This window comes from Oncorhynchus gorbuscha, linkage group LG10 (genome assembly GCF_021184085.1).
Source record: "Oncorhynchus gorbuscha isolate QuinsamMale2020 ecotype Even-year linkage group LG10, OgorEven_v1.0, whole genome shotgun sequence".
NCBI lineage: Eukaryota > Metazoa > Chordata > Actinopteri > Salmoniformes > Salmonidae > Oncorhynchus > Oncorhynchus gorbuscha.
This window is the reverse complement of record NC_060182.1, coordinates 40,524,217-40,549,089: the sequence shown is the minus strand read 5'-3', so window position 1 is coordinate 40,549,089 and position 24,873 is coordinate 40,524,217. Positions and strand designations below refer to the sequence as shown.

The following is a 24,873-nucleotide window of genomic DNA, read 5'->3' as shown; positions in this document are numbered from 1 at the left end:
GATGATGATAGGTGTTTTGAAGTGATTTTCGATTGTATTCCCATTGATGTCAGAGTGGTTGGAGGAACACTAGAGCCCTGAGTACCAGGCCATTAGGACCGGATGGTCGTTAGCAAGTTCGCTACTACCAAATCATGTCCAGAGTGCCTAAGAGAAGATTACCGTGACTCCACGGTCACGTGGAATTTTACTGCGGTCAGGGCTGCCGGTGTGGCGATGATACAGTCAGGTCACCGCAACAGCACCTAGTCCATAGACAGTCACATGATTCTCCACCCGCAGGAATGCAAAGTACTTCACACCTTCATCTCCAGAACACCACCGGATCTACCACCACCTGCACATAAATAACTCAGAGCTCCTGAGAGTTGAAACCATAATAGTCTGAGGCATTCTCATCCAGGCAGATCTCCATTGGACAGAACAGGTGGATGTGATCTCCAAGAATGCCAGTAGACCCCTGTTCCTCCATTAGGAAGCTGAAATATAGCTCCGTCCCACAGGAGGATATGGTGACGGTGTAAACCACATACAAACAGGGCCTCTACCGACACATTCTGCCCCCGGAACGCTCCTCCATCTCTGGACCTGTTACCCGGTCCTCAACAATGTTGGAATCCATAAGGTGCAGAACCAAGCGCTACCATAGAAGCATGATACCATACATGACTAGGCTGCTCAACCAGTAACATACATGACTAGGCTGCTCAACCAGTAACATACATGACTAGGCTGCTCAACCAGTAACATACATGACTAGGCTGCTCAACCAGTAACATACATGACTAGGCTGCTCAACCAGTAACATACATGACTAGGCTGCTCAACCAGTAACATACATGACTGCTCAGGCTGCTCAACCAGTAACATACATGACTAGGCTGCTCAACCAGTAACATACATGACTAGGCTGCTCAACCAGTAACATACATGACTAGGCTGCTCAACCAGTAACATACATGACTAGGCTGCTCAACCAGTAACATACATGACAGTGCTCAACCAGTAACATACATGACTAGGCTGCTCAACCAGTAACATACATGACTAGGCTGCTCAACCAGTAACATACATGACTAGGCTGCTCAACCAGTAACATACATGACTAGGCTGCTCAACCAGTAACATACATGACTAGGCTGCTCAACCAGTAACATACATGACTAGGCTGCTCAACCAGTAACATACATGACTAGGCTGCTCAACCAGTAACATACATGACTAGGCTGCTCAACCAGTAACATACATGACTAGGCTGCTCAACCAGTAACATAACATGACTAGGCTGCTCAACCAGTAACATACATGACTAGGCTGCTCAACCAGTAACATACATGACTAGGCTGCTCAACCAGTAACATACATGACTAGGCTGCTCAACCAGTAACATACATGACTAGGCTGCTCAAACATACATGACTAGGCTGCTCAACCAGTAACATACATGACTAGGCTGCTCAACCAGTAACATACATGACTAGGCTGCTCAACCAGTAACATACATGACTAGGCTGCTCAACCAGTAACATACATGACTAGGCTGCTCAACCAGTAACATACATGACTAGGCTGCTCAACCAGTAACATACATGACTAGGCTGCTCAACCAGTAACATACATGACTAGGCTGCTCAACCAGTAACATACATGACTAGGCTGCTCAACCAGTAACATACATGACTCAACCAGTAACATACATGACTAGGCTGCTCAACCAGTAACATACATGACTAGGCTGCTCAACCAGTAACATACATGACTAGGCTGCTCAACCAGTAACATACATGACTAGGCTGCTCAACCAGTAACATACATGACTAGGCTGCTCAACCAGTAACATACATGACTAGGCTGCTCAACCAGTAACATACATGACTAGGCTGCTCAACCAGTAACATACATGACTAGGCTGCTCAACCAGTAACATACATGACTAGGCTGCTCAACCAGTAACATGACATGACTAGGCTGCTCAACCAGTAACATACATGACTAGGCTGCTCAACCAGTAACATACATGACTAGGCTGCTCAACCAGCAACATACATGACTGCTCTCAACCAGTAACATACATGACATGACTAGGCTGCTCAACCAGTAACATACATGACTAAACCAGTAACATACATGACTAGGCTGCTCAACCAGTAACATACATGACTAGGCTGCTCAACCAGTAACATACATGACTAGGCTGCTCAACCAGTAACATACATGAACATACATGACTAGGCTGCTCAACCAGTAACATACATGACTAGGCTGCTCAACCAGTAACCAGACTAAACCAGTAACATGACATGACTAGGCTGCTCAACCAGTAACATACAGTAACTGCTGAACCAGTAACATACATGACTAGGCTGCTCAACCAGTAACATACATGACTAGGCTGCTCAACCAGTAACATACATGACTAGGCTGCTCAACCAGTAACATACATGACTAGGCTGCTCAACCAGTAACATACATGACTAGGCTGCTCAACCAGTAACATACATGACTAGGCTGCTCAACCAGTAACATACATGACTAGGCTGCTCAACCAGTAACCAGTAACATAGGCTGCTCAACCAGTAACATGACTAGGCTGCTCAACCAGTAACATACATGACTATGCTCAACCAGTAACATACATGACTAGGCTGCTCAACCAGTAACATACATGACTAGGCTGCTCAACCAGTAACATACATGACTAGGCTGCTCAACCAGTAACATACATGACTAGGCTGCTCAACCAGTAACATACATGACTAGGCTGCTCAACCAGTAACATACATGACTAGGCTGCTCAACCAGTAACATACATGACTAGGCTGCTCAACCAGTAACATACATGACTAGGCTGCTGAACCAGTAACATACATGACTAGGCTGCTCAACCAGCAACATACATGACTAGGCTGCTCAACCAGTAACATACATGACTAGGCTGCTCAACCAGCAACATACATGACTAGGCTGCTCAACCAGTAACATACATGACTAGGCTGCTCAACCAGTAACATACATGACTAGGCTGCTGCTCAACTAGGCTGCAACCAGTAACATACATGACTAGGCTGCTCAACCAGGCTGCTGAACCATACATGACTAGGCTGCTCAACCAGTAACATACATGACTAGGCTGCTCAACCAGTAACATACATGACTAGGCTGCTCAACCAGTAACATACATGACTAGGCTGCTCAACCAGTAACATACATGACTAGGCTGCTCAACCAGTAACCATGACAGGCTGCTCAACCAGTAACATACATGACTGCTCAGGCTGCTCAACCAGTAACATACATGACTAGGCTGCTCAACCAGTAACATACATGACTAGGCTGCTCAACCAGTAACATACATGACTAGGGCTGCTCAACCAGTAACATACATGACTAGGCTGCTCAACCAGTAACATACATGACTAGGCTGCTCAACCAGTAACATACATGACTAGGCTGCTCAACCAGTAACATACATGACTAGGCTGCTCAACCAGTAACATACATGACTAGGCTGCTCAACCAGTAACATACATGACTAGGCTGCTCAACCAGTAACATACATGACTAGGCTGCTCAACCACTAACATGCATGACTAGGCTGCTCAACCAGTAACATCATGACTAGGCTGCTCAACCAGTAACATACATGACTAGGTTGCTCAACCAATCAATCATTTAGTAACATCCTTTCCCCTGATTAGAGTCCCTATGACTAGAATTCACCGGCTGCTCAACCAGTAACAGGTGTCATGACTAGGCTGCTCAACCACTACTGGATTAAAGACTCTGTTTTCGCCATGCATGACTAGGCTGCTCAACCAGTAACATACACTGACTAGGCTGCTCAACCAGTAACATACATGACTAGGCTGCTCAACCAGTAACACACATGACTAGGCTGCTCAACCACTAACATGCATGACTAGGCTGCTCAACCAGTAACATACATGACTAGGCTGCTCAACCACTAACATGCATGACTAGGCTGCTCAACCACTAACATGCATGACTAGGCTGCTCAACCACTAACATGCATGACTAGGCTGCTCAACCACTAACATGCATGACTAGGCTGCTCAACCACTAACATGCATGACTAGGCTGCTCAACCACTAACATGCATGACACTAAACCATAACATGCATGACTAGGCTGCTCAACCAGTAACATACATGACTAGGCTGCTCAACCAGTAACATACATGACTAGGCTGCTCAACCAGTAACATGACATGAACCAGTAACATGGACTAGGCTGCTCAACCAGTAACATACATGACTAGGCTGCTCAACCAGTAACATACATGACTAGGCTATCAACCAGTAACATGCATGACTGCTCAGGCTGCTCAACCAGTAACATGACACATGACTAGGCTGCTCAACCAGTAACATACATGACTAGGCTGCTCAACCAGTAACATACATGACTAGGCTGCTCAGGCTGCTCAACCAGTAACATACATGACTAGGCTGCTCAACCAGTAACACACATGACTAGGCTGCTCAACCAGTAACATACATGACTAGGCTGCTCAACCAGTAACACACATGACTAGGCTGCTCAACCAGTAACATACATGACTAGGCTGCTCAACCAGTAACATAGCTCAACCAGTGACTGAACCAGCAAACCATAACATGACTAGGCTGAACCATACATGACTAGGCTGAAATGAAGCATTCTATATGAAAGTTCTCCTGGACTTTTTCTACAGGCCATGTTCCCAGTGTGCTTGTTGTCACAGCTTGACACCATTAGATGTAGTTACGAGCTGCTTTATTCCCCTAATAGCCCTTTTAACATCATCACGTCTTCAAGTCCTTTTCAATTGATTTAAAGGACAGGGAGAGAGGGAGGGAGGGTTTTAACGGACAGGGAGAGAGGGAGGGAGAGTTTTAACGGACTGGGAGAGAGGGAGGGAGAGTTTTAACGGACAGGGAGAGAGGGAGGGAGAGTTTTAACGGACAGGGAGAGAGGGAGGGAGAGTTTTAACAGACAGGGAGAGAGGGAGGGAGAGTTTTAACGGACAGGGAGAGAGGGAGGGAGAGTTTTAAAGGACAGGGAGAGAGGGAGGGAGAGTTTTAACAGACAGGGAGAGAGGGAGGGAGAGTTTTAACGGACAGGGAGAGAGGGAGGGAGAGTTTTAACAGACAGGGAGAGAGGGAGGGAGAGTTTTAACGGACAGGGAGAGAGGGAGGGAGAGTTAAAGGACAGGGAGAGAGGGAGGGAGAGGGAGAGAGAGAGAACTCATTAACTCAATCTATTTTACTCCAAGTTTGTTAAATTAACCCAACATGACCACTCTGTCTTCATTAACATATATGTAATTCTCTGCACGGAACACATCATGTACCACATCTAAAGTTCTGCTCATTAAGTTATTTTCTATTCTAAGAACAATAAACTCTGCAGTATATCTGTACGCTACGTCTTTCTTCTCCTGTTAATTTTTCTCCGTATCAGACCACAGATACAGGGGCAGAAATAGGTCGTCTTTGGGGTTGGAGGAAAATGACCTCCATATCAAATAGCCACGTGTTTATTATTTCTGGGACTTTTTTATGTGGCTTTTCTTCTGCCTGTTTCTTCAGACTGTTATTCTCCACTTGCTTCCTGACCGCCCGGGTCCAGACACACACACACACACACACACGCACACACACACACACACACACACACACACACACACACACACACACACACACACACACACACACACACACACACACACACACACACACACACACACACACACACACACACACACACACAAGGGCATGCACATACACACACACACACACACAAGGGCATGCACATACACACACACTTCCTGACTGACTGGTCAAGTCTTGTCTGGTCTGGAGGCTAGCCAGTCTGTCTGTGGCAAGAAAAACACAGGCAGGTCTAAGACCCTAGCTATCAATAACAAGGATGTGGAGGGGGAAACGCTGGTGTGTGTGTGTGTGTGTGCGCGCGCACGTCTGAGACCTATCTATAACAGGGAAGTGTAGGAGCGAATGCTAGCAGCTGACAGAAATCTAGACAGCGGCACGGCACATTGGAGGGTTAACAGGAGCTCTTCATGTGTATCCTCACAGCTATTTACCTCAACTCACACCAAACAGAAACAGGAAACAGCTACTCGCCCGCTGCCTGTGGCCCACTGTCTCTGAGTGATGGTGTAAGTAGACTCACATGCTTTATGAAAAGTTGAGCCAGTCTCTCTGGTTCTGCTATACACTTCTCCAGTTCCCCCAGGAAGTAGCTAGACAAAGAGAGACAGGTTACACACACACACTATCACACACAATCACACTCTGCACAGTACATCTTCGACACTCACTCTTTATGCCAGTCGAACATTTGGTGAATGTTTCCAAATATAATCTTGTCTTTCCCCTTCATGTCCTCAGGTATGCCCTTGGTATTCATAGTGGCCATGTAGCCCTGTAGTGGTGACACACACACACACACACAACCTCAGATCAGATATACTGTATATATATACTGACTGGGATTCAAACCCTGGTTTCCCACGCACAACAAGACAGTGTTAACCCTCTGAGCTAAAGCCTACGTATTACCGTAATATACAGTGCCATTCAAATGTTTGGACACACCTACTCATTCCAGGGTTTTTCTCTATTTTTGCTATTTCATACATTGCAGAATAGTAGTGAAGACATCAAAACTATGAAATAACACATATGGAATCATGTAGTAACCAAAAAAGTGTTAATCAAATCAAAATAGATTTTAGATTCTTCAAAGTAGCCACCCTTTGCTTTAATGACAGCTTTGCACACTCTTGGCATTCTCTCAACCTGCGTCACTTGGAATGAATTTCAATTAACAGGTGTGCCTTGTTAAAAGGTCATTTGGGGAATTTCTTTCCTTCTTAATGCGTTTGAGACAATCAGTTGTGTTGTGACAAGGTAGGGTTGGTATACAGAAGATAACCCTATTTGGTAAAAGAATAAGTCCATATTATGGTAAGCATAGCGTCAATAAGCAAAGAGAAACGACAGTCCATCATTACTTTAAGACATGAAGGTCAGTCAATGCGGAACATTTGAAGAACTTTGAAAGTTTCTTCATTGTGCAGTCTCAAACACCATCAAGCGCTATGATGAAACTGGCTCTGATGAGGACCGCCACAGGAAAGGAAGACCCAGAGTTACCTCTGCTGCAGAGGACAAGTTCATTAGTTACCAGCCTCAGAAATTGCAGCCCAAATAAATGCTTCCCAGAGTTCAAGTAACAGACACATCTCAACATCAGGACTTCAAGGTGGAATTGCTGCAAAGAATCCCAGTCTGAAGGACACCAATAAGAAGAAGAGACTTGCTTGGTCCGGTCCTTTGGTCCGATGAGTACAAATTTGAGACTTCTGGTTCCAACCGCCTAGTCTTTGTGAGACACAGAGAAGGTGAACGGAGGATCTCTGAATGTGTAGTTCCACCTTGAAGCATGGAGGAGGAGGTGTGATGGTGTGGGGGTGCTTTGCTGGTGACACTGTCAGTGATTTATTTAGAATTCAAGGCACACTTAACCTGCATAGCAACCACAGAATTCTGCAGCGATACCCCATTCCATCTGGTTTGTACTTAGTCTCACTATTATTGGTTTTTCAACAGGACAATGACCCAACACACTTCCAGGCTGTGTGAGGGCTATTTGACCTAGAAGTAGTGTGATGGAGTGCTACATCAGATGGCCTGGCCTCCACAATCACCCAACTGAGATGGTTTAGGATGAGTTGGACGGCAGAGTGAAGGGAAAGTAGCCAACAAGTTCACAACATATGTGGGAAGTCCTTCAAGACTGTTGGAAAAAGCATTCCAGGTAAAGCTGGTTGAAAGATTTCCACGAGTGTGCAAAGCTGTCATCAAGGCAAAGGTTGGCTACTTTGAAGAATCTCAAATCTGAAATATATTTTGATTTGTTAAAAAAAAATGGGTTACTACATGATTCCACATGTGTTATTTCATAGTTTGATGTCTTCATTATTATTCTACAATGTAGAAAATAGTACAAATAAAGAAAAACCCTTGAATGAGTAGGTGTGTCCAGACGTTCATTAAATCAACCCAATAACAGAAATGGCTGTTTTTGGAGCCAGACCAAGCAGTGTTGAAAGACACTGAAGGTATTGTGATGACAATGTTTTCAAGGCCAGGTGATATAATACCTGGGTGGGTTTTCAAACTTCATAAAGCCACTGTTTTTTATGTCTGTCATTGAATACGCATATAATACTGTACTCTCACCTCTACTATGTACCTCAGGTCTTCCACATACAGTTTCTCTGTCTCTATGAGTTCCTTCAGTACGTACCTGGACAGAGAGGCAGAGGATGACAAATATTGCAGACTTTTGGTGCCCCCTGTCATCCCCATCAAAACAAAGTATTTGCAAACAGTCTTGACACAGTGACATTCTCATGTAACTGCTGGCGGTGTGTTGGTACGTATGGCAATGCTGTGTTGTACATCACACTTTGGATCCGTTATAGAGCGAAGTGTAGTGTTGTGCTGTGTAACTAAAGGGGAACCACTTGCATGCTCTTCTCTAAGGCACTCCTCCTCTCCTCATTGTCAGCTGCGGCTGATGATTGGCTGGAGGTGTCGTCCGTCAACACTGAGCCGTTGTCATCTGGATAGACATTGGTGGGCTGAGTATCCTGGTGAAACAGAGGGGACAGGGCATATGGTTATGATATGGCATTTTGGCATTTATGCCATTTTTAATATAGAGGGAGAGTGCAAGGGGCAAGGGAAAGATCAAACTGAGGGATGGAGAGGCGATGTAAAGGGGGGTGAGAAAGTGAGGCAAAGAGAGAGAAAGGCAAAGTGAGGGAGAGAGGGAGGGGAAATTGAGGGTGACGAGAGAGGGATGCAAAGAGGCAGAGAGAGAGAGAGAGAAGAGAGAGAGAGAGAGAGAGAGAGAGAGAGAGAGAGAGAGAGAGAGAGAGAGAGAGAGAGAGAGAGAGAGAGAGAGAGAGAGAGAGAGAGAGAGAGAGAGAGAGAGAGAGAGAGAGAGAGGCAAGGTGAGAAACTGAGGGAGAGAGGATAATGATGCCGGTTGCCAAGGTGACCATGGAGGGAGAGCAGCCAGACACTAGGGACAGTGACAGAATGATGAGGGGATCTGATTGTCACCAATAATAGTGTATGGTGTGGTGAAGTCACCATGAAAGAGAAAGACAGAACAGGGTCGGAAGAGAATTATTGGGCCTGTAAAGGAGTGTGGTGTACAGAATGTCTTGTGCATAGAATTACATAAAATTTCATTGGATCTCTGTTGTGTTAGCATAGCACCAAATTAGGGCTGGGCGATATAGCCAAGATACCATATCACTGTATTTTCAAAATGTTTACGTTTTTTATCATTCTGAATGATAAAGTTCCAAATATGCTTTATGGGTTGTGTGTGACACTAGTGTGGCAACAAATGATTTGTCAGTGGTTTTAATGGGCTTTCTCCATTTGGATTGATTGAAACTGTTCGGCCAAACTTCAACCAAACATAGTAGGAACATAAAACTGACAGTAAAGTCCCTATAGTACATGGGAATCTAAATCCTCTTCTGTAGCCTCTAACTCTAGTACTATACCAATGGTTGCTCTTCAATTCCAGTGTTCTCTTCCATCATTTTATCAAGTTACTCAAATCTTGCACTCATTTGAATGATCATTTAAACACTTGCTCACGTTCCTTTTTTTACCTTAGTATGTCCCTAGGTCCTCGCAATAAAATTTTTGTCAGAATAATTATTCTCTTCTTTGACTGCATTTTTGTCTTCAATTGTAGTTCTTACTTTCACCACTTGTAGTCCATGAGCCAGACTCCCAAATTTGGTCCATCAAAATCAGTAACATCGCGCCGATAGAGATGGCAGCTTCGCTTCTTGTCCTTAGGAAACTGTGCAGTATTTTGTTTTTTAAATGTATTATTTCTTACATTGTTAGCCCAGAAAATCTTAAGTGTCATTACATACAACCGCAAATAACTATTGGATATCAGAGAGTCTTCAACTTACCAGCACAACCAGTATTATGACCAGGAATATGACTTCCCCAAAGCAGATCATTTGTCTGCACAGGGCATTTGAACTGATTCCAGAGGCCGGCCCAAAACAACACTGCCGGAGGAGAGGGTGCCGGAGCGTTCTTCTAGTGAGGCTTCGGATGCCCGCACACCAAACACCCGCTTCCGAGTATATTACTCGCTAATGTACAGTCCCTAGTTAACAAAGTCGATGAAATCAGGGCAAGAGTTGCTTTCCAAAGAGATATCCGGGATTGTAACACTCTCTGTTTCACGGAAACATGGCTAGCTTGGGACATGCTGTCGGAGTCGGTACAGCCAACGGGATTTTCAGTGCATCGCGCCGACAGGAATAAACATCTCTCCGGTAAGAAGAAGGGCGGTGGTGTATGTTTCATGATTGACTCATGGTGTAATTGTAACAACATACAGGAACTCAAGTCCTTTTGTTCACCTGACCTAGAATTCCTCACAATCAAATGCCGACTGTATTACCTCCCAAGAGAACTCTCCTTGTTTATTGTCACAGCCGTGTATATCCCTCCGCAAGTGATACCAAGATGGCCATCAAGGAACTTCACTGGACTTTATGCAAACTGGAAACAATATATCCTGAGGCTACATTTATTGTAGCTGGGGATTTTAACAAATCTAATTTGAGAACAAGGCTACCTAAATTCTATCAGCATATCAATTGCAGTACACGAGCGAGTAACATTGTTTCTCTAACTTCCGCGATGCACACAAGCCCTCCCTTGCCCTCCTAATGGCAAATCTGACCATGACTCCATCTTGTTGCTCCCCTGCTATAGGCAGAAACTAAAACAGGAAGCGCCCGTACTTAGGTCTATCCAACGCTGGTCTGACCAATTGGTTTCCACGCTTTAAGATTGCTTCGATCACGTGGACTGGGATATGTTCCGGGTAGACTCAGAGAGCAACATTGACTTATACGCTGACTCTGTGAGTGAGTTTATAAGGAAGTGTATCGGAGATGTTGTACCCGCTATGACTATTAAAACCTCCCCTAACCAGAAACGGTGGATTGATGGCAGCATCAATCAAAACTGAAAGCACTTACCACTGCATTTAATCATGGCAAGGCAACTGGGAATATGAAAGAAAGAGTGGGATGAAAGAAAGAGTCATAACACAGAGATAGTGGTGGGGAAAGTATCCAATTGTCGTACTTGAGTAAAAGTAAAGATACCTTGACTCACGTAAAAGTGAAAGTCACCCAGTAAAATCCTACTTTAGTTAAGGTGTAAAAGTATGTGGTTTTAAATATATTTAAGTATCAAAAGTAAATGTAATTTCTAAAATGTAAAGTAAAAGAGTAAATCATTTCAAATCCCTTTTATCAAGCAAACAAGACAGCATGACCTTCTTGTTTTTTAAATTCAAGGATATCTAGGGGCACACTCCAGCACTCAGATATTATTTACAAACAAAGCATTTGTGTTTACCGAGTCCGCCAGATCAGACGAAGTAGGGATAACCAGGCATCTTCTCTTTAAGTGCGTGAATTAGACCAGACAGTACTGACTATTGTGTCATCATACACTTGATCATCATCCACACCCAATCAATTCAGGAAGAGTGGGACATAGTAAACAAACATGTCGCAGCGATCTAATCAATTGAGTTGGTGAGGTAAACATGAGTGCCTTTTCACAGGCTACTTTCTCGGAACTTAGAAACATTCCCATGGAGATTCTTGAACATTGAAGCAGTGTCTCTACACTCTACAGAAATGCTTGTGTGATCAGTAAGATGCGCTGTCATGCTTGTGTGAGAAATAAGCATCTCTTTATTAATTGCCCACGGTCTTCTGCTTACAATAGCACCGAATGCATGTTTGTCAACCTTCTGAAGACTTACACACACGGACTCCCCTGTCAGCAAACCACTCCTTTTCTTGTGCAAGTCTCCCTTCTTCGTTGAGCAACGTCGTTCAGCATCCATCAGCTTTCATTCTGCCTTACTCATTCGCTCGTGACTGAGTAAACCCTCGGTTTGTCCACACTTCTAGGCCTCCATGTTCCGGCCGTGCCCATCTTCCCTTGACTTTGACCCACAGTACACAACTAATCAAACACCCGCATCCTAAACGCACTCTACAGACTCTATTCAGACCTTTTACTCAGTACTTTGGTGAAGCACCTTTGACACCGATTACAGCATCGAGTCTTCTCAGATATGACGCTACACGCTTGGCACACCTGTATGTGGGGAGTTTTTTCCATTCTTCTCTGCAGATCCTCTCAAGCTCTGTCAGGTTGGATGGGGAGCGTTGCTACACAGCTATTTTCAGGTCTCTCCAGAAATGTTAGAGCAGGCTCTGGCTGGGACACTAAAGGACATTCAGAGACTCTCGAAGCCACTCCTGCATTGTCTTGGCTGTGTGCTTAGGGTTGTTGTCCTATTAGAAGTTGAACCTTCGCCCCAGTCTGAGGTCCTGAATGCTCTGGAACAGGTTTTCATCAAGGATCTCTCTGTACTTTGCTCCGTTCATCTTTCCCTCGATCCTGACTAGTCTCCCAGTCCCTGCCGCTGAAAAAAAGACACAGCATGATGCTGCCACCACCATGCTTCACCGTAGGGATGGTTCCAGGTTTCTACCAGATGTGATGCTTGGCATCAAGGCCAAAGAGTTCAATCTTGGTTTCATCCGACCAGAGAATCTTGTTTCTCATGGTCTGAGAGTCTTTAGGTGCCTTTGGCAAACTCCAAGCGGGCTGTTGTGCCTTTTACTGAGGAGTGGCTTTCGTCTGGACCCTCTGCCACAAAGGCCTGATTGAGCGTCGCCGTAGCGCTTAAAAAGCGTCTGTCCTCGGTTGCAACACTCACTACCGAGCTCCAAACGGTCTCTGGAAGCAATGCCAGCACAATAATTGTTTGTTTGGGAGCCTCATGAAATGGGTTTCCATGGCCGAGCAGCCATACACAAGCCTAAGATCACCATGCACCATGCCAAGCTTCGGCTGGAGTGGTGTAAAGCTCGCCGCCATTGACTCTGGAGCAGTGGAAACACGTTCTCTGGAATGATTTTTCACGCTTAATCATCTGGCAGTCCGACGGACAAATCTGTGTTTGGCGGATGCCATGAGAGCGCTACCTGCCCGAATGCATAATGCCAACTGTAAAGTTTGGTGGAGGAGGAGTAATGGTTTGGGGCTGTTTTTCATGTTTTGGTTTAGGCCCCTCAGTTCCAGTGCAGGGAAATCTTAACACTTGACACAAACAATACAATTCTATGTGATTCAGTGCTTCCAACTTTGTGGCAACAGTTTGGGGAAGGCCCTTTCCTGTTTCAGCATGACAATGCACAAAGCGTGGTCCATACAAAAATGGTTTGTTGAGATCAGTTTTGAAGACCTTGACTCGCCTGCATAGAGCCCTGACGTCAACCCCATCGAACACCTTTGGGCTGAATTAGAACACTGACTGTGAGCCAGTCCCCACAGCGATGTTCCAACATCTAGTGGAAAGACATCTAGTGGAAGCTGTTATAGCAACAAAGGGTTTTTATAATGCCCATAATTTTGGAATGAGACGTTCGATGAGCAGGTGTCCACATACTTTTGGTCATGCAGTTTGTGTGGTAGTAAAGTAGTGGCCTGAGGGCACACAGTTAATGTGTTGTAAAAAGTGTTATGAAATGTAATTCTTGTAATATTTTAAATGGTATATAACTGCCTTAATGTTGCTGGACACTGGGAAGAGTAATGGGGATCCTTAATAAATACTTAATAAAAAACGAATCCCTGTGACTCCTCTGCCGGTCTCCCTGATGGATGGAGGCTACTTTCTCTAGTTCACCACCGCCCCTGCCCTCTGGCCTGGTTCAGCCTGTTCAGCCGCTATTTGTTCAGATGTTTACTCTTGGCCAGACTCCTCGGCATAGGACAGTATATATTCACCTGTGGCCTTTTATTTCCCTTCAACTTCTGGAAATGTGACCTTTTACTTAAGATGTAGTGTACACAGTGGGTGTGTGTGTGTGTGTCGGCCTGGCCGCCCGTGTGTGTGTCCTAGCTTTCCATCCCTGTTAGGAATCCTCCCGCCCTAGCTCTTCCCTGGCTGACAGGACGCTCCCTGACTGGCCGGTCCTGATCCTTACCAGATGTCCTCTGCTCTGGCAGGCGTGTGTGCATGTGTTGTGTGCACGGTGCTAAAATTCTATTCCAGGAACTATCCAAACTCTTTTTTTTCTTCTGCCTTTTCCTTACATGAAGGAGAATCTCCAAATATCTCAAAGTGCATCCAGACAGTACAGTCCAGACAAAAGTTGATCTCTCCTGAAGAGAGGACGGAAAGACCATTTGACGACTAGAGCAAGCGAAGCTATAACTCTTGGTACATTATAGTCCTTTTACTACAGTTCCTTGGTTAACAGTACTACATTTTTTGACTGTTTGACTGAAGTCAGTCTAGGAATTTTCCGTTGACCATCAAATAATAAACAATTGATCAAACCCGGGCCTCTGTCGGAATGTTAGGTCAGATTAGCAGTATCCTGAATGAAGAGGGAGAGGGAGAGCAGGAAATGGGGTCAGCACTAAGCAGAATGTACTGTATCTGAGATAAAGAGAAAGGGAAGTTACTAGAATGTGTATAAGAGTGAATAAGAATAAGATGTTGGCAGAATGAAAGTCTAATCTTTTATCTCCTGTGGGTGGTCAGAAGACAAAAACAGAGAGAGAGAGAGAGAGAGAGAGAGTGCAGAATGACAGAAGCCGTGACCCCGAGATGACTGACCTACATACATTAATCCGCCTCTTCCTTTCTCTCTATTTTTCTTATTCTCTCTCACACTCCCTCTCCCCCCTCCCCTTCTGTCTCGCTCTCTCCCCTATCCTTCGCTCACTCCCATGTTTCTCTTTCTCCCTGTCCCTCTCTCTCCACCTTGTCCCTGACAGGACAGACGGAACCAGTGATCTCCTTTCCTTCTCTCCCTTGTCTCTGTCTGTGTGTAATCCTGACTGACTGTTATTATGACTGAGTTCTTATTCCCACAGCCAGAACTGGAGGGGAATAACACACTTAGCAGACTGATGGGGTGGTCTGGTGCACCTGCGTTATGTTTAGTAGGGCACACTGTAACAAAACGTTTTGCAACGGAATACGAAGATCTGTGTTCTTATTGGACAAGTTCAGATATACAGTGGCAAGAAAAATTATGTGAACCCTTTGGAATGACCTGGATTTCTGCTTAAATTGGTCGTACAATTGGATCTGATCTTCATCTTAGTCAAAACAATAGAAAAACACAGTATGCTTAAACTAATAACACACAAACAATTATATGTTTTCATGTCTTTATTGAACATACTGTGTAAATATTCACAGTGCAGGTTGGAAAATGTGTGTGAAACCTTGGATTTAATAACAGGTTGACCCTCCTGAAGCAACAACCTCAGCCAAATGGTTTCTGTAGTTGTGGATCAGATCTGCACAACGGTCAGGAGGAATTTTGACCATTTACAAAACTGTTTCATTTCAGCAATATTCTTGTGATGTCTGGTGTGAACCGCTCTCTTGAGGTCATGCCACAGCATCTCAATTGGGTTGAGGTCAGGACTTCCAATCACGGCCGGATGTGATACAGCTGGGATTCAAACCAGGGACTGCAGTGATGTCTCTAGCACTGAGATGCAGTGCCTTAGGCTGCTGCGCCACTCAGGAGCCTTACATTCTCCTGCAAAAAGTATTGATAAACTTGGGAATTAGTTTTTCCATCGACAATAGCAAGCTGTCCAGGCCCTGAGGCAGCAAAGCAGACCCAAACCACGATGCACCCTCCACCAGACTTTACAGTTGGGATGAGGGTTTGATGTCGCTGTCCTGTCTTTTTATCTCCACACATAGTAATGTGTGTTCATTACAAACAACACAACTTTAGCTTCATCTGTCCACAGAATATTTTGCCAGAAGCGCTGTGCAACATCCAGATGCTAATTTGCAAACTTCAGACGTGCAGCAATGTTTTTTTTGGGACAGCTGTGGCTTCTTCTGTGGTGTCCTCCCATGAACACCATTCTTGTTTAGCGTTTTACGTATCGTAGACTCGTCAACAGAGATGTTAGCATCTTCCAGAGATTTCTGTAAGTCTTTAGCTGACACTCTAGGATTCTTCTTAGCCTCATTGAGCATTCTGCGCTGTGCTCCTTCAGTCATCTTTGCAGGACGGCCACTCTTAGGTTGAGTAGCAACAGTGCTGAAATTTCTCCATTTATAGACAATTTGTCTTTTGTAACCCTTTCCAGCTTTATGCAAGGCAACAGTTCTTAATCTTAGGTCTTCTGAGATCTCTTTTGTTCGAGGCATGATTCACATCAGGCAATGCTTCTTGTGAATAGCAAACTCACATGTTGTGAGTGTTTAATATAGGGCAGGGCAAATCTAACCAACATCTCCAATCTCATATCAATGATTGGACTTCAGGTTAGTTGACTCCTGACTCCAATTAGCTTTTGGAGAAGCCATCAGCCTAGGGCTTCACATACTTTTTCCAACCTACACTGTGAATGTTTAAATGATGTATTCGATATAGACAAGAAAAATACAATCATTTGGTGTGTTATTAGTTTAAGTACACTGTGTTTGTCTATTGTTGTGACTTAGATGAAGGTCAGATCACATTTTATGAACAATTTACTCAGAAATCGAGGTAATTCCAACGGGTTCACATACTTTTTCTTGCCACTGTAGCTCCCTTGTTCACTGAGTTTTAAAAGCTTTGTCAGAACCGGTAAGATTCCAATTAGTCATGTCTCTCTTACCTGACACAGTACATGACACAGTACCTGACACAGTACCTGACACAGTACCTGACACAGTACCTGACACAGTATCTGACACAGTATCCATTATCTTTATCTTGGCCCCCTTACCAACCGTCTCGGTTTCAAATAACATCTATCCCATTTGCTGTTGCCGTTCACACATCATTCCCAGTGTTTGATGTGTAAATGAAAGAGCACAGCCATCGTCTAGACTCTGCCGTTCCCGGGAACACGGCATCTTCTGTCCTTTTTGTCCTCCGTGCCGTTTCCTCTTCATCTGGAAGCATGTTCTTTGCAGCTGAATGCGAAGCGTCCACCACACGGAACCCCAACAAGGGTGTGCGTCCCGAATGGCACCCTGTTCCCTACATATTAGTGCACTACTTTTGACCATAGACCTATGGGCCTTTTTGTGATGCAACCACTGGACGGCCTCCTCCTGATGAACTCTGAGAGGCCCTTCGGGGGTGTGGGGGTGTGAGGGGGGACTTCCTTTCATATCCAGGTCTGTCTCGGGGCCTATCACCTCCCTGTCTCCCCAACCTTACACACTGAGCAGCAACAGCCAATACCATCAATGGATGACCAATTAATTTCTTCACCAGTTCAGTACAATTTATTGTGTTTTCTCAGGTTGGATACGTTGACTGAGTATGTGCTCTCTGACCCTGTTGATTAGATGGATTGAATGACCGTAGCTACCTTGTTAAGCCTCCTAGACCTAAGGCATTTGCTCGGGTGGGCTAAGACAAGTTGTCAGGTCTCAGGCAAAGATTGTCAACGAGCAAACATGATTCCCCAAACCACTTCTGTTACACTGGGCTGTAGGTGTGGACTCAGAGTGTGTGTGTGTGTGTGTGTGTGTGTGCGTGCGTGCGTGCGTGCGTGCGTGCGTGCGTGTGTGTGTGTGTGTGTGTGTGTGTGTGTGTGTGTGTGTGTGTGTGCGTGCGCGCGCGCGTGTGTGTGTGTGTGTGTGTGTGTGTGTGTGTGTGTGTGTGTGTGTGTGTGTGTGTGTGTGTGTGTGTGTGTGTGTGTGTGTGTGTGTGTGTGTGTGTGTGTGTGTGTGTGTGTGTGTGTGTGTGTGTGTGTGTGTATGTGTGTGCGCGCGCACGCGTGTTGACTCACATGTGTGTAGGCCAGTGAAGTACAGCCTTGTAGCGAGTCAGACAGGTAGCTGGGAGAGTTTAGGGTTGCCGGGGAGAGATCCTCAGGACTGGCCAAATTATACCTGCACTCCTACAACACACACACACACACCGCATGAGCACACATATACACACCCAGCTAGACAGAAGGAACATCGTTACTCAACATAACACAGCAAAATCACTCAACACATCGACGTGAGTCAGTGTTACGCTGTGACTGGGTCAGAAACGTCCCCAGAGGTGAAAGGGCAGGGTGCTGTTGATGCGTAACGAGCAGCATCACCCCTGCCATAGCTATCCCACTGTCCGTGTGTTTACAACGCAGCAGTCATTCATAGTATTCATAGGCGAGGCATTGTACTGTCAATAGGCTGTGGTCAGGGAAGCTAAGTAGAGATGAAACATACTGTTTATCTATGGGGAAGCTGGCACCTCTATATATTTACACAGGAAGAGTTGTAGATCTGTGTTTGACAGGCAGCTGTACTAAACAATCATTCGTCTATTTGCTCTTGAGCCTGTTCACAAGCCTATGCTATCTTGTGTTATGATATATGTATATTTAGCTACTGTATGTAGAACACTGTGGCAATTTTACAGAGTATACGGATGAGTTTACTCTTGAGGAGGCACATTTCAAATCTGTCACTTGCCATTGTCCATATATGACATATGTACATACCTGTATGTGTCACAGGAGGTTGGTGGCATCTCAGTTGGGGAGGACAGGCTCGCGGTAACGGCTGGAGCGGAGTAGGTGGAATGGTGTCAAATACATCGAACACATGGCTTGATGCCGTTCCATTTCCTCCGCTCCAGACATTATTATGAGCTGCCCTCCCCTCAGCAGCCTCCACCGCTATGTATGTAGGTCTATGTACCCTAGTCTGCACTGTATCCTGAACACTGGTGCTTAGCAACGCCTCTCCACTCACCATCTCTGTGTGTGTGATGGGTAGTACAGTGGTGAGGTGGTCCTCTGATCCCAGCCCTCCCAGGCCCAGGCCCAGGCCATGACTGTGGCGTGGGGGTGGAATAGGAGGAGGGGGCTTGCTTCCCCCATCCAACTTCCTGTCCTGCCGCTCCCCCTTGGTGCTGGTGGAGATGTTGACGGCCCCGGCGCTTAGCTTGCGGACGGGATTGGTCAGCCACCTCTTCAGGGTGCTGACGGAACGCCGCGAGCCCGGGGAGTTGGGGGCGGAGCTAATGGACGCCGTCAGGGTCGGGGGCAGGGACGCCACGGAGGTGGAGATACTACCCTCGCTGCCCGCGGCTGAGTATGAGTCTGGAGAGAGACAGAAAGGAGGGAAAGAGAGAGACATTTAAAGAAGGACAGTGGGAGGAAGAATTGAATAGATACTTAATTGTCAATTTTTTTGAAACGGAAGCTGAATGATTTGCCACCACAATATCCAACCTCATACTCAAACAACCACACACAAGTCTAGGTCCAAGAGGCTTCTGAACAGCTTCTACCCCCAAGCCATAAGACTCCTGAACAGCTAATCAAATGGCTACCCAGACTATTTGCATTGTCCACCCCTCTTTTACACTGCTGCTACTCTCTGTTTATTATCTATGCATAGTCACTTTAACTCTACCTACACGTACATATTACCTCAATTACCTTACTAACCTACACCCCCACACATTGACTCTGTACCGGTACCCCCTGTATATAGCCTCTCTACTGTTATTTTACTGCTGCTCTTAAATGTATTTTTATTTTTATTTTTTACTTATTAAAAAAAAACTTAACTGCATTGTTGGTTAGGGGCTTGTAAGTAAGCATTTCACTGTGAGTCTACACCTGTTGTATTCGGCGCATGTGAAAAATCTGATTTGATTTGATTTTGACACGGTTGGAAGCAGCACAGGATCCGCTGGAGAGAAGTGGCATCAGAGCAGTTGGAGGGAGAGAGAAAGACAGAGATGGAGGGGGGCAAAGGTTACATAACCGGTCAAGAGAAGTCAGGGCTTGTGAATGAATGATATGCTCTCTAAGTCAACCACAGGGATTTCTCAGGTCTCCTTACTGATGGATGGGAGTTTAACTAAGGCAAAGGGCAGCAGCAGACACACATATGCAGGGACAGATGTTGAACCACCGCTAACCACAACAAAATCAATAGAAGACAGAGACGGGAGTCAAAGTTTGGAGGGATAAATCCAGCTAGCTAAGTACTGGATAACCATAGAGCTAGATAACCATAGAGCTGGATAAACATAGAGCTAGATAAACATAGAGCTAGATAACCATAGAGCTAGATAACCATAGAGCTAGATAACCATAGAGCTGGATAACCATAGAGCTAGATAAAGATAGAGCTAGATAACCATAGAGCTGGATAACCATAAAGCTGGATAACCATAGAGCTAGATAACCATAGAGCTAGATAACCATAGAGCTAGATAACCATAGAGCTAGATAACCATAGAGCTAGATAAACATAGAGCTGGATAACCATAGAGCTGGATAACCATAGAGCTAGATAACCATAGAGCTAGATAACCATAGAGCTAGATAACCATAGAGCTAGATAACCATAGAGCTGGATAACCATAGAGCTAGATAACCATAGAGCTAGATAACCATGGAGCTAGATAACCATAGAGCTAGATAACCATAGAGCTGGATAACCATAGAGCTAGATAACCATAGAGCTGGATAACCATAGAGCTGGAAGACCATAGAGCTAGATAACCATAGAGCTAGATAACCATAGAGCTGGATAACCATAGAGCTAGATAACCATAGAGCTGGATAACCATAGAGCTAGATAACCATAGAGCTAGATAACCATAGAGATGGATGACCATAAAGCTGGATTACCATAGAGTTGGATAACCATAGAGCTGGATAACCATAGAGCTGAATACCCATAGAGCTAGATGACCATAGACCCGGATGACCATATAGCTGGATGACCATAGAGATAGATGACCATAGAGCTGGATAACCATAGAGCTAGATAACCATAGAGCTGGATAACCATAGAGCTAGATAACCATAGAGCTAGATAACCATAGAGCTGGTTGACCATAGAGCTGGATGACCATAGAGCCGGATAATCATAGAGCTAGATAACCATAGAGCTGGATAACCATAAAGCTAGATAACCATAGAGCTGGATAACCATAGAGCTAGATAACCATAGAGCTGGATAACCCCAGAGCTGTATAACCATAGAGCTGGATAACCATAGAGCTGGATAACCATAGAGCTAAATAACCATAGAGTTAGATAAACATAGATATAGATAACCATATAGCTCGATAACCATAGAGCTGGATAACCATAGTGATGGATAACCATAGAGTTGGATAACCATACAGCTGGATAACCATAGAGCTGGATAACCATAGAGCTGGATGACCATAGAGCTAGATAACCATAGAGCTAGATAACCATAGAGCTGGATAACCATAGAGCTAGATAACCATAGAGCTGGATAACCATAGAGCTGGATAACCATAGAGCTGGATTACCATAGAGCTGGATGACCATAGAGATAGATAACCATAGAGCTAGATAACCCCAGAGCTGGATAACCCCAGAGCTGGATAACCATAGAGCTGGATAACCATAGAGCTGGATAACCATAGAGCTGGATAACCATAGAGCTGGATGACCATAGAGCTGGATAACCATAGAGCTGGATGACCATAGAGCTAGATAACCATAGAGCTGGGTAACCATAGAGCTAGATAACCCCAGAGCTGGATAACCCCAGAGCTGGATTACCCCAGAGCTGGATAACCCAAGAGCTGGATAACCATAGAGCTAGATAACCATAGAGCTAGATAACCCCAGAGCTGGATAACCATAGAGCTGGATGACCATAGAGCTAGATAACCATAGAGCTAGATAACCATAGAGCTGGATGACCATAGAGCTGGAAAACCATAGAGCTGGATAACCATAGAGCTGGATAACCATAGAGCTGGATGACCATAGAGCTGGATAACCATAGAGCTAGATAACCATAGAGCTGGATAACCATAGAGCTGGATAACCATAGAGCTGGATGACCATAGAGCTGGATAACCATAGAGCTAGATAACCATAGAGCTGGATAACCATAGAGTTGGATAACCATACAGCTGGATAACCATAGAGCTGGATAACCATAGAGCTGGATGACCATAGAGCTAGATAACCATAGAGCTAGATAACCATAGAGCTGGATAACCATAGAGCTAGATAACCATAGAGCTGGATAACCATAGAGCTGGATAACCATAGAGCTGGATGACCATAGAGCTGGATGACCATAGAGATAGATAATCATAGAGCTAGATAACCCCAGAGCTGGATAACCCCAGAGCTGGATAACCATAGAGCTAGATAACCATAGAGCTAGATAACCCCAGAGCTGGATAACCATAGAGCTGGATGACCATAGAGCTAGATAACCATAGAGCTAGATAACCATAGAGCTGGATGACCATAGAGCTAGAAAACCATAGAGCTGGATAACCATAGAGCTGGATAACCATAGAGCTGGATGACCATAGAGCTGGATAACCATAGAGCTAGATAAACATAGAGCTGGATAACCATAGAGCTGGATAACTATAGAGCTGGATGACCATAGAGCTGGATAACCATAGAGCTAGATAACCATAGAGCTGGGTAACCATAGAGCTAGATAACCCCAGAGCTGGATATCCCAAGAGCTGGATAACCAATAACCATAGAGCTAGATAACCATAGAGCTAGATAACCACAGAGCTGGATAACCCCAGAGCTGGATAACCATAGAGCTGGATGACCATAGAGCTGGATAACCATAGAGCTGGATGACCATAGAGATCGATAACCATAGAGCTAGATAACCATAGAGCTAGATAACCATAGAGCTGGATGACCATAGAGCTGGATAACCATAGAGCTGGATAACCATAGAGCTGGATAACCATAGAGCTGGATAACCATAGAGCTAGATAACCATAGAGCTGGATGACCATAGAGCTGGATGACCATAGAGCTGGATGACCATAGAGCTGGATGACCATAGAGCTAGATAACCACAGAGCTGGATGACCATAGAGCTGGATGACCATAGAGCTGGATGACCATAGAGCTAGATGACCATAGAGCTGGATGACCATAGAGCTGGATGACCATAGAGCTGGATGACCATAGAGCTGGATAACCATAGAGCTGGATGACCATAGAGCTGGATAACCATAGAGCTGGATGACCACAGAGCTGGATGATCATAGAGCTGGATGACCATAGAGCTAGATAACCACAGAGCTGGATAACCATAGAGCTGGGTGACCAGCATCCCCTCTCTCAACAGTAACCGTTCCCTCTCTCCCCCTCCCTCAACAGTAAACGTTCCCTCTCTCCCCTTCCCTCAACAGTAACCTTCCCCTCTCTCCCCCTCCCTCAACAGTACCCTTCCCCTCTCTCCCCTCCCTCAACAGTAACTGTACCCTCTCTCCCCTCCCTCAACAGTAACCGTCCCCTCTCTCCCCCTCCCTCAACAGTACCCTTCCCCTCTCTCCCCTCCCTCAACAGTAACCGTCCCCTCTCTCCCCTCCCTCAACAGTAACCGTCCCCTCTCTCCCCTCCCTCAACAGTAACCGTCCCCTCTCTCCCCTCCCTCAACAGTAACCGTCCCCTCTCTCCCCTCCCTCAACAGTAACCGCCCCCTCTCTCCCCTCCCTCCCCTCCCTCAACAGTACCCTTCCCCTCTCTCCCCCTCCCTCAACAGTACCCTTCCCCTCTCTCCCCTCCCTCAACAGTAACCGTCCCCTCTCTCCCCCTCCCTCAACAGTAACCGTCCCCTCTCTCCCCTCCTTCAACAGTAACCGTCCCCTCTCTCCCCTCCCTCAACAGTAACCGTCCCCTCTCCCCCCTCCTTCAACAGTAACCGTTCCCTCTCTCCACCCTCCCACAACAGTAACCGTCCCCTCTCTCCCCCTCCTTCAACAGTAACCGTCCCCTCTCCTCCCCTCCCTCAACAGTAACCGTCCCCTCTCTCCCCCTCCCTCAACAGTAACCGTCCCCTCTCTCCCCCTCCCTCAACAGTAACCGTCCCCTCTCTCCCCCTCCCTCAACAGTAACCGTCCCCTCTCTCCCCTCCCTCCCCTCCCTCAACAGTACCCTTCCCCTCTCTCCCCCTCCCTCAACAGTACCCTTTCCCTCTCTCCCCTCCCTCAACAGTAACCGTCCCCTCTCTCCCCCTCCTTCAACAGTAACCGTCCCCTCTCTCCCCCTCCCTCAACAGTAACCGTCCCCTCTCTCCCCTCCCTCAACAGTAACCGTTCCCTCTCTCCCCCCTCAACAGTACCCTTCCCCTCTCTCCCCCTCCCTCAACAGTACCCTTCCCCTCTCTCCCCTCCCTCAACAGTAACCGTCCCCTCTCTCCCCTCCCTCCCCTCCCTCAACAGTAACCGTTCCCTCTCTCCCCTCCCTCAACAGTAACCGTCCCCTCTCTCCTCCTCCCTCAACAGTAACCGTCCCCTCTCTCCCCCTCCCTCAACAGTAACCGTCCCCTCTCTCCCCTCCCTCCCCTCCCTCAACAGTACCCTTCCCCTCTCTCCCCCTCCCTCAACAGTACCCTTTCCCTCTCTCCCCTCCCTCAACAGTAACCGTCCCCTCTCTCCCCTCCTTCAACAGTAACCGTCCCCTCTCTCCCCTCCCTCAACAGTAACCGTCCCCTCTCTCCCCTCCCTCAACAGTAACCGTTCCCTCTCTCCCCTCCCTCAACAGTACCCTTCCCCTCTCTCCCCCTCCCTCAACAGTACCCTTCCCCTCTCTCCCCTCCCTCAACAGTAACCGTCCCCTCTCTCCCCTCCCTCCCCTCCCTCAACAGTAACCGTTCCCTCTCTCCCCTCCCTCAACAGTAACCGTCCCCTCTCTCCTCCTCCCT

At 46.0% G+C, this 24,873-nt stretch overlaps 1 protein-coding gene across 4 annotated transcripts in view; it reads right to left on the bottom strand.

The window, feature by feature from the left end:
* Window positions 1-24,873, bottom strand: part of LOC124046098 (rho guanine nucleotide exchange factor 25-like) — a 132,756-nt gene that overhangs the window by 33,938 nt on the left and 73,945 nt on the right. For 3 of the 4 annotated variants that reach the window (XM_046366096.1, XM_046366095.1, XM_046366099.1), the window contains 6 exons: window positions 18,922-19,271; window positions 17,964-18,074; window positions 8,562-8,683; window positions 8,271-8,337; window positions 6,344-6,447; window positions 6,196-6,265 (listed from right to left, as the gene is read on the bottom strand). In XM_046366096.1, coding sequence (XP_046222052.1) covers window positions 6,196-6,265; window positions 6,344-6,447; window positions 8,271-8,337; window positions 8,562-8,683; window positions 17,964-18,074; window positions 18,922-19,271 — 824 coding nt within the window. The remainder of the gene's footprint in view (window positions 1-6,195; window positions 6,266-6,343; window positions 6,448-8,270; window positions 8,338-8,561; window positions 8,684-17,963; window positions 18,075-18,921; window positions 19,272-24,873) is intronic. The other variant, XM_046366097.1, reaches the window with a different exon arrangement.